Raw genomic sequence first — 11,832 nt, 5'->3', positions numbered from 1 at the left:
TGATTCGCAATTAAAGCCGGAAACAATGCTATGACGTCATTTCCGTTTTCACCCAACGTAAACCCCTCAAAAACAATACGCAACTTCGCATATATGAAATAATTTTCCCTTGACAAAAATAATAAAATGTATATCAATTTTCACAATGTTTAACATATTTTATGGAATTGCACTCGAATCTAAGCCAGACGAAAGGGAGGCAAGAAAAATGCATTCAAAGGGGGTGGAGCCTTGTCTCATCCTAAAAAAAAAAACAACCAACTGGGACGGGCCAGTTTGTCCGTCGACAAGCCACATAAATTCACGCTAAATTTGTTTTATTTAACGCAATAATTGGAATTGATTCTTTGTGTCAAAGGGTGTAAGAAAAGAAGGTAAGTTGCTATATTGTCTCAATTTACTGGAGTTCGTTCAGCCACGGCAACTGCTGCTGCTCCTCAAACCTTGGAGTTGGTCTAAAAACGCGCTAAAACTACTGATTCCATTTTAAGTAACGCATTACATTCATATTACAAAAAAACGTAAAACCAACGTATTAAATGTTTTTTTTTCTTTCCGAGTAATAGGGCCTGTTGTTCACCGGCAGCGAAGTGACGTGTCTGGACGTGTGACCTACAATATTCGACCGAAGGCGAAATAATACACAGGATTATCCTATAGCCACAACTCTATCTAAATTCTATTAAACATCACGTTTAGGTTCTTTTAAACGCAAACGCAGTCACTGCAAGTGGTTGTGTTTAGGTTGGTGTAAAGTTGGCAAAAGTTAGCTCTTTAGCCTGTTTGCTAGCTTGCGATGCTGCACTAAAGATCTTTAAATCCTTGCTCCATATTGCCACGTAGCTGTGCGCTTATGTCAACAAGTAACGGCCTGTCCTGCTTCAGTGCCGGCAATGTTTTTTTGGTTGAATTCGCTTGCAGTTTACTCTCCCAGCCATGCAAAGCTGTCGTTGTATTTACAGTGAACAGGTCTGCCTTGTTTGCGGCTCAGCAGCACATCCCAGAGCAAACTCTTCTTTCACGTTTCACTCATTTGCTGTTATTGACGGTGATAGACATCCAATCATTTTTTGACAGGGTTGGTAGCAATAGCCCCTCCCTGTTAAAATAAATTGGACGTCGTTCCTGCCAATGACACAGAAACATGATCATTCACTGTCGGACCTCCTAGTTAAAATTGATTGGATGTGTCAGTGGCAGCCAATTAATTTAGCTTTACTCTACAGGGGTTGGACAAAATAATGGAAACACCTAACATTTTGGCATCATAATTATTGAACATAATGTTTAAAGAATCACGTGAGGAACATTCTAATGAAGTTGAGCATTTCGTATGGCTGGCACAATCCCCAGACCTCAACATCATTGAGCATATACAGTTTGGTCAGTTCTAGACATTCAATCAAGACGTCGATTTCCACCTTCATCGTCTTTAAAAGAGTGTATTCTAACTGAAGAATGGCTTAAAATTCCTTTGGAAATGATTAACAAGTTGTATGAATCAATAGCTTGGAGAATTGAGGCTGTAATTGCTGAAAAGGCGGACCTGCACCATGTTAAATTAGTTTTTGTCGATTTTTTTAAAGGTGTCGCCATTATTATGCCAACCCCTGTATGTGTCCGGAAAATTTGTCTTGCATTTTTTTAACATACACACCAAATTTGTTATTTCAGAAGAGTGTATCAAACTGTTGCATTTCTCATTAATATATATTAAGGATTAACTCTCAGGTTCAAAAAGGTTGGTGACCATAAGTGTGAATAGTGTTTATATACAGTGCTGCTCGAAAGTTTGTGAACCCCACAGCGATGGTCAGATTTTTTGTAAAAAAAACTAAAATAACCTTATGAAATGTTAAGTTATACCCAAATCCACAATACTGACATTCCAAATAATGGACTGAAACAAAAGAAATAGTTATATTGTCATTCTTTATTTAACAAAAGTGGTTGATTTAAGAAAAACTCAGATATCATGTGTGCAAAAGTATGTGAACCCCTTCAGTTAATAGGATATTGCGCCTCCTTTTGCAGAGATTACCTCAACCAAACGGTTTCTGTAGTGACTAATCAGCCTCTCACATCTACTTTGGGGGATTTTTGCCCATTCTTCCTTGCAGAACGCAGTCAGTTGAGAGAGGTTTGATGGGCGTCTGGCATGAACTGCTCGCTTCAGGTCCCGCCACAGCATTTCAATGGGATTTAGGTCAGGACTTTGACTGGGCCAGTCCAGAACACGAATCTTCTTCTTTTTCAGCCATTCCTTGGTTGTATTGCTGGAATGCTTTGGATCATTATCATGTTGCATGATCCACCTTCTGCCAAGCTTTAACTTCAAAACAGATGGCGTCAGGTTATGTTCTAGGATTTGACAATATTCCTCAGAATTCATGATTCCCTGGACTATGTGGAGTTGTCCAGGTCCTGAGGATGAAAAGCAAGCCCAGATCTTGACATTCCCACCTCCATGCTTCACTGTTGGGAGAAGGTTCTTTTGGTGGTATGCAGTGTTGACTTTTCGCCAGACGTGGCGGTTTTGGTTGTGACCAAACAGTTCAATTTTGCACCTACATCAGTTGATGAAAACTCTTTTTAATTTAGTCTCGACAACACAACTGTTAAAAAACAAAAACAAAAAACTACTGAATTGATTGATTAGGAAATCAGGTTGAAATAATAGAAAATTCCAAAATGTTGAGGGGGTTCACAAACTTTTGAGCAGCACTGTAAGCCCTTTGACTGTTATGGCGACCGGTTCAGGGTATATGCAAGTCTGTCAGCCACATTAGAATAAGCACTGCAGAGTCTGAATGGATTTGCACAAAAATGTTATTGCAACTGTTTGCTATTTTTATTGCTTTTTGTGTAATTCTGTATTATTTGCCCATACAGATGAATCAGGAAGAGCAGGTGCTTGAGGGCACACCTGCTAACCTTAGTGATGAACCAGTAGATTCAGGTTAGTAACAGCAGATACAATCTACACATATATGTCCAATGCAGAATTTACGTGCATCCTTCTTCAAAATGCTACTGAGACCCGACATATGACAGGGATGAAATTATGTCATTGTTGAAAGATATGTTCTTATTATGTGAACTGTGCTCTAAATGACTAACACAAACCTGTCAAGTTGTACGGTTTCGGCGTAATTTGTACAAGTGAGCACTGATTTTTAAATGTGTACGCCAGACGCTCAAAATCTGTACGTTTTTCGTGCATTATGTTTTTTTTTCTCCGTTTGTCACCGTTTCGGCAACGAGACAATGTGCGTTACTATGCGTTACTACGTTGGTTGAATGACTCGAGAAAAGTCAGAGACACGGAGAAAGAAGAGCGGGAGTGGGAAAGGGGGAGTTGTGACGCCTTTGCAAATGCAATGATAGGCTAGGTGGCTCCAATAATGCCTGACTGTAGCCGACAGCCTACAAACTATGCCCACATGATGCTACGCTAGATATAACATTTATATGAACAAGATGCGAAATGATACACTTGCCGGGGTTGGTAAACATCCGCCATCTTAAAGCAGTAGACTTCTCAGAGAGGCTCTGTTGTAGTGAACCTTCCTTAGCGAACCTAAGTAACCTTTTATCTAAAATACTCCTAAATCGGCAAAATCTTGACTTGAATCTATCTTTAAATGATGAAACAGTTTTAAAACTTTCACATGTCGAAAGTAGACAGAAGGGAACTAATGCAAAACGGGAGCAATTTTAACAACTTTAGCGTTTGATTCACAACATTAAATTACTTTCAAACAGCAAAGGTTACTAAGTTTTTTTTACATGAAAGGTGACACCGGTTACTTTGCCAAGTAACTAATTACTCTTACATTCTAGTAACTGAGTTACTAAATTACTTTTTGGGAGAAGTAATTTGTAATAGTAATTTTTTAAAGTAAGATTAACAACACTGGTCATAAAGATGCAGTCTGCTTAATGAAAAGTGACGAAAGTGGAGATTTTATTCTGCCAATTTGTTGCCGAACACAATTTGCCTGCAACTATTGCTGATCGCTTCTCAGAATTTGCAAAAGAAATGTTCCCTGACTCAAAGATTGCATCGGTAAGTTAATTTTATCAATTGACCTTTTTAATTTATAATTGGACACCGTAACGAACTACCTTCAAGTCAAACTGAATTGCGAGCTGAAGTGCCATGAAGTGCAGCCATCAAAAGACATGATAGAAATTGCCAAAAGTGCTACATACAATTATAACAAAAGTCACTGTTGAATTTTAGTTATCATGATGTAGCTGAAGATATTGATTGTTCGTTGATTGCACCAGGTTATATGTGACAATATTACCAATATATTCATATTATTTTAAAAATTGAGTTTTATTTTTGTTTCATATTGCACGCTATATAAAACGTTGTAAAATTAGTCACCAATTTGTAAGGGCATACGCCACTATTTGTAAGATTACCAATGGCCTCGGGTTGACAGATATGCTAACAGCATACCACACAGAACGACACCTTGACTTTCAATAGTGAGACCTCTCTCCTGAACAGGATGTCTATTGTAGTACCAAGGCTAACCTGTGAGAGGCAGCAAAGTGCCATACAGCATCCACTGCGAGTAATTTACTTAGGATCAAATGAATGATCGATTTTAAACACTATTCTCAGACATTCTGTTGATTGTTCTTTCAGTAACACGTACCAGATCAATACCATCTGGTGTGGCCACTGTAACAAAAAAAATAACTGATAAATAATCTATTGGAACAAATTATTTAGCTGTTGGTATTCATACTGAAGAGTCACTAATGTTTTACTACTAGTAAATACTGCATATTAGTTTTTATTGTAAAATTGGTGCCCAAAATGTATTGTAATTAATATTTATATATTTATTTATTTATTTGTTTAATATTTTCAAAAACTGCACTACACAGTCAAAACAACACTACAAAATAGTTAATATACTGTTAAGGACACTACCAGTATATGTTGGATAAAGTTTGAGATAAGATCAAACAGTACTATTGTTCGTGAAGGCCCTGGTCAGTTTAGGTTGACACAGCAGCACATAAAAGGCTGAAATCTTATCGAATGGGAGAAAGGCTGTGAATTAAGGATACTATAATCTGTTGGGAATAAATTTGTTTAAAGAGCATACGACATGAGAAAAAAGTCTTAAATGGCATTATTATGTGAATTAGAATCATATTTTGAGACGATTCGCCTATATACAACAATTTAGCAAAGCGCAGATGACGAGAAATTAGTCTTTTAATCTGCTGATTAGCCACGCCTACCGTTATAGGGCTTTAGCGTCCCCAACAGGTGGATGACGTCAGCGGTAGACTGGGCTCATCGGTTTTACTATTCAGCCCATTGAGGGGGAATTATTCAGAACGAGGAAAACGCGACGAAGAGAGCCACAAAACGTCATTGTTTCAGTCTCTCTACTCCAATATTTTTACAGGATATTCTTTTTATCCAAGTATTTATCCCCAATAGCTATATAAATGGCTTGAGAAGGACCAGTCAGCCCGTCGAGGGGGAACTATTCACAACGAGGAAAACGCGACGAAGAGAGCTGCAAAATGTCATTGTTTCTGTCTCTTTACTTCAATACTTTTACAAGATATTCTTTTTATCCAAGTATTTTCCCCGATTGCTAAATAAACGGCATGGTCATGACACAAATAACAGTCTTGTGCTAAATGGAATATGAAATAATAAAAATGCATTTATTCAGGACGACATGGCAAAATTACTCCATAATGGTCAAAACTGTCGACTTCACCTTTACTGTCGCACCTCCCGAACGATATTTTATGACACCTAAATCGGACATACTGTATGTCATTTCCCTTCCCCCGGCTTCGGAGAATGTAAACAAACCAAAAGGCGTGACAGCTAGCCGACATGCTAACCCGAACCGAGTGATGTTTCAAAGTCTTCGAAGCGGAAAATCACACATAATTCGCCTGGATTATTTGACATGATGACTGAGTTGTCGATTGTTTTTGTGGATCGGCTAACCGCCCGGCGGAGAGCAATTTACAGTTCGTTCCCCGGAGGAGGGTGGCTGCAGTTGTTGTGCAGCTAGCGTGCTAATGTGCATGAGGAGAGCTTTTTACATGCCTATCAATGATCAAACGTAAGTAATCCTTTATTTAAAGAAAGTTTGTAGTGTTTACTTTGTAATAGCTGTATTAATATTTGACATAATACTAAACAAGATGTTTACTCACTTCCTCCTAAGTCCAATGGTCCCACTGTAGTCGGGCTTGTTTTGGCCAATATCCATGGTGAATGGGAACCTTTTGAAACTCCAAAAAGGCTCATACGCCTCTCCCTCATACAGAATGATTTTTGTGCAGCCGTTTGCCTGGCGTGATGCGAAAAATAAACGTATTAATCCACAAAATCAGCTGAATCCTTCGTCCTCATACACAACAGTACGCTGTATAGTGAAGAGGACGTCTTCTACCGTACACGTCACAGCGCCCTCAATGCAAGACCGAAGCCGGAAGTCACTCATTTTCATGGCGCGGGATTAAAAAAACTAAATGAATATAGCGATCGCTTCCACACACATCCAACGGTCCATATCATTCAGGAGCATAAAATACCGCATGTATTATTAAATAAACATGCTTTTTCGTGTCACATGCACTTTAATTTCACAGAACAAACCCTGACAGTCTTTAGACCGGGGTGCCCAATCCCGGTCCTCGAGAGCCACTATCCAGCTTGTTTTCCGTGTCTCCCTCCTTTAACACACCTGAATCAAATGATCAGCTCATCAGCAAGCTCTGCAGCAGCCTGATAACAATCCTGATTAGTTGATTCAGGTGTGTTAGTGGAGGGGCACCCCTGCTTTAGACCAACAGAGAAGGCGTTGCTTGTCCCTGACCGGTCTTGACTGCATTAAAGTGACATGCAACCTTTATCCCACAGACACCCTCAAAGAGCACCCACCAACTCAGACAGGCATGTTGGGCAGGTTGGCGGGGGGCTTGTACGGCGCCACCAAGGGGGCATTAGGAGCTACCGTGGACGGCGTGACTTGGATTGGAGGAAAGAGTCTGGATCTCACCAAGACCGCCGTCTCCTCTGTGGCCGCCGTGCCCGCAGCTGGAGTGGGCCTAGTCAAGGGTGGGGTGTGCGCTGTGGCCGGCGGCGTGACAGCTGTCGGTTCCGCTGTGGTCAGCAAAGTTCCAATCGGAGTGGGCAAAAAGAAGGACAAGTCCGACTGATGGCAAGAGGAGAGCGAATGCACACCTTGGGAGCGTTGTTCACACTAGGTTTTTGCTTGTCGTAGCATCAGATCAAACCGGGTCGCAGCAGGTGGTGACGAGCAACACTGGACTCAATCATTGTGAATGTGTTGTTCTTTGCTTTTTGTATACACTCTCTGTGTAGTTTAATGGTGTTTTGTAAACTCCAAGTAAGAGACTACTTATCTGATATGTGAGGAACACACTGTCCTCTCCCCATTGCGTCAAGTGGTCCAAATAAAACGTCCATGTCTCATTTTGAACACAAGCCTCAGGAATGTTTTCACTGCGGACTGCTCAAAGCAAACCTTTAATGCACTTGAATATTACCAGCAAGACAATCTGCCATGAATGATCTTCAATAATTTAATTTTTGCCTCATTGTTTTTACTTACATTACATTAGTCACTATATGTTCATGCCCTCGCCACCAATTTGTACAAGTGTATACTAGTAAAGAAAAGTCAGGAATATTCAGGTAAAATTGACATTAAAAAAAACACTATTCACTTTACAGCAATCTCCATTTTCTGTACAGATGGACATAATTTGACCGCTGCAAATCCAACTATTCAGTTTTTGAGTATTTCCCCATAACTGAAAAGTTCACATTAGGTGTGTAACTCTTCCTCTCTTTCAATAGTAACTTGCTAAATTAGTGTGACATGCTGTGCTCCGTAGCCACTATTGATGAAGCATTGCACGATGAATCGTTAGGATGAATCCTGGATTAAAAAAGGCAAGCAAGATGAAGAAGACTTTCATTTGCTTACAAATTCTAATTCAACCAATACTGGTCCATTTATAGGTCAAAGCTGTGTGTCCCAGTGTCTTCCACAGGTTGCAACAGAGAGAAAGACAAGTCAGAAATGGACAGCTTTAGAAGTTTATTGGTCTATTCTGTGAATATCATTGTTAAGGTCCTTTTAGAGCTAAAAAAAAAATGTGCAAAATATACTAAAATATTGAACAGTTGGACATGTGCATTCAAAGTCAAAATAGGTCCACTGGTAAAGGTCTAATAGTTGCCATGAATTTTAAGTTAATCCTCAAAGATCACCCCAAAGCTGAATATACGTAACATTTTTGAGTGATTAAAGTTAGTTACCCCCCAAGATGCGCACGTATCTGTCTGATGTTAATGATAGCTGTTGCGTAGAGTAAGAAAACCAATTTTATGAAGTAAAAAATATTGTAACTTAAGTGCAGGCAGCACTAGAGGTGCTGAACAATCACATTCCTAATCAAAAATGGCTCAATTATATGAACCCTGAACCAAACCTTATTGAATTCTGAAATCAGCCCCTCCAAGCATTAGAGGGGATTTTTTTTGTGTGTGATCCTCATAATGACATGAACTCAATACCCCCCCCTCCCCACACACACACACGTTTCTGTCCATTTTTAAACTTTCATGTTTGCAAAACTCTTTTACCTTTTGAATAAAGAAAACAGAAAAATGATAAAATTGTAAGGTATTGTGTGAATGTGTGTGATGCAGAGGAAACATTTACAAGCTTTTATCCTTCATACATACTGTTTGGATAGCTTCATTTGCAAAGTGACAATTGTTTGGAGTAGAAAAAGCCATGTTTTATTTTTATGTTACAAAAAATGCTGGATTTATTTAGTGTTTCAGTTTTAAGTTTAATTTGACCATTGCTTATTGCAAGTTAGTTTTTTTTTTTTTTTTTTAAGGAATAAATGATGAAGCTATACACTCAATTAGCTCAATTACATTTGCTCATTCTACCATATTATTTACAGTGCACAATTATGGAAAAAAAATATTGTTGGACACAAAATATCTGTATCGGCGCATAAAAGCACTTTTTTAATATTTCCTTACAAGCATTTGAGGAATCCAATACCATTGCAGTGCATATTTGATGTATGCATTTTCTAGTAGACGAGATATTGCTGTTAGTGTCAGGACACTGCACAAATGTCGTTTCATTGCAATATGGAACTTGGCAACTGCACTGTTTACACTGTAGGGCTAACCATCTCCACAGGTCCAGAGGACACCACAATCTTTGGTTCAGCCTGCTTCTGGACTGCATCTTTCGCTTCCCTTCCTACATGCACACACAGATGTATACACAAATAGTTAATTTGAGGTTGGCATAACTTAGCAGTGTATATTTCTTTTTATAAATAAGTTTCCCTTACTTCTGCGACTGAAGCAATTCGGCTCACAAGAGAAGCCAGATCCGGCATTACAAACAGATGTACTGCAATGAATGTAAATCTGGACAAGGAAAGCAGCACAGATTAAATCGGGTCTTTAGGTTTGTCGATAGAGACTACACAGGTACACTGCATGACTGGTCACTGTGACAAAAATCTAAATCTTTGCAGTTGAGTTAACAATCTGCAGGGCTTGTTATTTCAAATTCAGGACTGCAAACTTTGAAAGTTTAGTTTGGTGGACTTTGGCTACAAGACGGGTTACCTGTTCCTTTTGTGGTTCAAGTGAGCTTGGGTCTACGAAGGTAAACATTTGGAATATAAAACGCCTGTAATGACTTGGGAAGTCCAGACCAGAGTTGGACCCAACTGGAACCAGGGAGGACCTATAGCGATCATCCCTGTTAGGACACCTGTAGAAGAAGCATTTTTAGGCAATGAGAAATGTTTACTAAGAGAACTGTCAAAGTCTTTCAATCTGATGACATAACAGTCCCCCTAATAAGTAAATGAACAGGAATTTTGTTAAGGAAAAATAAATTGTTTTTACCCATCGATGAGAAGGTCCCACTGAGGCAAACTGTGAGGATTTGGACTGGTGGTGGTCCAACAACGCCCAAGGTTGAGGACAAGATTGGCGTCGGACCTGTCCATGAGTTGAACCTCCACGTAGACAGGGTCCCTCAAAACTCTGGTCACAGGATAGTCCGTGGACATATAGTAAGAGTTGTAGGCCACTTCCTCTGGGAACACAGCGATGCATACGAATTTGAAGTCTGTCTCCAAACGAAGCAGGTTGCCAGGAGTGTGTGCAAATACCTTCATTACAACCCTTTGAAAGGCATTGTCCATTACCCAACCTCATCTGAACATTGATGGGACCACTGGCAGACACTGATAGAGGTGGATCTGATATTTGTAGTACTTCTACAAGCAATGTTTCAACTGAAGTGGCTCTGTATCTGGCCTGGAAGAGTAAACTGAAAAGAGAATAATTAGATTACAGAGCTGTCAATTTCACAGTGTTTCACATAGAATCATAATCTCTTACTCAAAACTGCTATCCCTGGTAATAGCTCCCAGAGGTCCCATTGCAACTTCATACGAGGAGGTCATCCTATTCTCATAGATAATCATACCGGGCTCCTCCTGCAGATGTTTGTGTTGATTATCCACATACAGACTTTAGACTTCAGTTTTTGTTTTCGTGGGCATGAAAATGAAGGCTTACCGCAACAACAGTGCCACAAGCGGTCACAGGAAATTGGTAGATGGCAAAGGCAGAATTTGAGTCAACAGCCGTACAGCGAGGACCATCTCCCAAGAGTGATATGGTCTCAAGGTCAATGCTGGGTAAAGTGGCATCTCGAGCCACTACCACAATGAACTGACCGTCTTTTGTGCACTGGACAGTCACTGATGGAAAACAAAGATAATGTGATAAATCGGGGTTTTTTTTGTCCTAAAAACCTAAAAGAAAAAAAAACTTTATTCAGTTGCTCAAATAGAATGTTAGGTGTTCCTAAAACTCACCCATTTTCCCGAAGTAACACATGCCTCCATTATAGCAGCAGTTAAGAGCTTCACAATTGTCGGCACTGATATCTGGACTTCCGCATGGTACTCGAACAGTTGAATGCACATCACAAGTATTGATAGGCGTCTGGCCTTTGCCAGGGTGTGTTGTTTGTTTGACTGATTGATCATGAGCTAAATTGCCCTTCGTAGTATAATGGTTTTGGGTAGGAGACTGTTCTCCATAAGTTTGAACAGGAATCTGCCCCCCAGGAATTTGAATATTTTGCTCGTCATAACCAGACCAACCATGAGGAGGAACTCCACCATATGTTGAAGGATTTTGACCAGGTTTCGGCCCCACAATATTTTGATTAGGCTTCTCCCCAGGAACATGCCAAACAGGGGGTTTTCCAGGATGTGTTGACGGATTTTGACCAGGAATTTGCCCAACAGGATTTTGACCATGCTGCCCTCCGGAATTTTGAGGATGCTGGCCCCCAGGAACTTGCCAAACAGGAGGATAAGTTCCAGGATACGTTGAAGGATTTTGATTCTGCCCAATAGGTTTTTGAAGATGCTGGTTCCCTTCCCAGTTTGGAGGATAATTTCCAGTACTTGGCCAATGAGGTTTTTTACCAACAATCGGCCCTGATGGATCACTGGGAGGTTTCTGCACTGGCCATTGATATGAAGGATCACCAGGGTCGGTTGGTATTTGGCTGCCTGGAGGATACATTGAATTCTGTTGATTATTTGTAGATTGCCATGTCTGAGCTTCCACCTTGGTCCTTGGGAAGCATACCACAAGCAGGTATGCTATTAAGATGGTCACACCCCTGCAGTTTGCCATGGTTTCACCCTGTTTAGACCTGGACAGCC

The 11,832-nt window shown here is 40.1% G+C and overlaps 2 protein-coding genes across 2 annotated transcripts; one reads left to right on the top strand and one right to left on the bottom strand.

Annotated features, from left to right (window-relative positions):
* The first annotated feature begins 244 nt into the window (after positions 1-244).
* Positions 245-8,885, top strand: tmem263 (transmembrane protein 263). The gene is made up of 3 exons (XM_057837482.1): positions 245-374; positions 2,893-2,959; positions 6,926-8,885. Exons 2-3 carry the CDS (start codon positions 2,893-2,895, stop codon positions 7,222-7,224), a joined length of 366 nt encoding a protein of 121 aa, XP_057693465.1. The 5' UTR covers positions 245-374; the 3' UTR covers positions 7,225-8,885.
* LOC130916623 (zona pellucida sperm-binding protein 4-like) lies at positions 8,626-11,832 on the bottom strand. Its single transcript, XM_057837481.1, has 8 exons — positions 10,969-11,832; positions 10,667-10,851; positions 10,487-10,584; positions 10,255-10,415; positions 9,986-10,178; positions 9,701-9,848; positions 9,418-9,496; positions 8,626-9,323 (listed from the first exon to the last, which is right to left on the bottom strand). The coding sequence occupies exons 1-8, from the start codon at positions 11,801-11,803 to the stop codon at positions 9,232-9,234; spliced, it is 1,791 nt and encodes a 596-aa protein (XP_057693464.1). The 5' UTR covers positions 11,804-11,832; the 3' UTR covers positions 8,626-9,231.

The sequence above is a fragment of the Corythoichthys intestinalis genome, chromosome 5 (assembly GCF_030265065.1).
Source record: "Corythoichthys intestinalis isolate RoL2023-P3 chromosome 5, ASM3026506v1, whole genome shotgun sequence".
Lineage (NCBI taxonomy): Eukaryota > Metazoa > Chordata > Actinopteri > Syngnathiformes > Syngnathidae > Corythoichthys > Corythoichthys intestinalis.
This window is presented reverse-complemented; position numbering and strand designations above follow the sequence as displayed.

Bases quoted from the DNA above. Each gene is read 5' to 3' on its own strand.
- tmem263 (XM_057837482.1), top strand. From the start codon at position 2,893: ATGAATCAGGAAGAGCAGGTGCTTGAGGGCACACCTGCTAACCTTAGT. The intron at 2,960-6,925 runs GTTAGTAACAGC...TTTATCCCACAG, and splicing joins TGATGAACCAGTAGATTCAG to ACACCCTCAAAGAGCACCCA.
- LOC130916623 (XM_057837481.1), bottom strand. From the start codon at position 11,803: ATGGCAAACTGCAGGGGTGTGACCATCTTAATAGCATACCTGCTTGTG. The intron at 10,179-10,254 runs GTATTTGCACAC...CTGTGTTCCCAG, and splicing joins TTCAAAGGGTTGTAATGAAG to AGGAAGTGGCCTACAACTCT. The intron at 9,497-9,700 runs GTAACCCGTCTT...TTCCTTGTCCAG, and splicing joins TTGAACCACAAAAGGAACAG to ATTTACATTCATTGCAGTAC.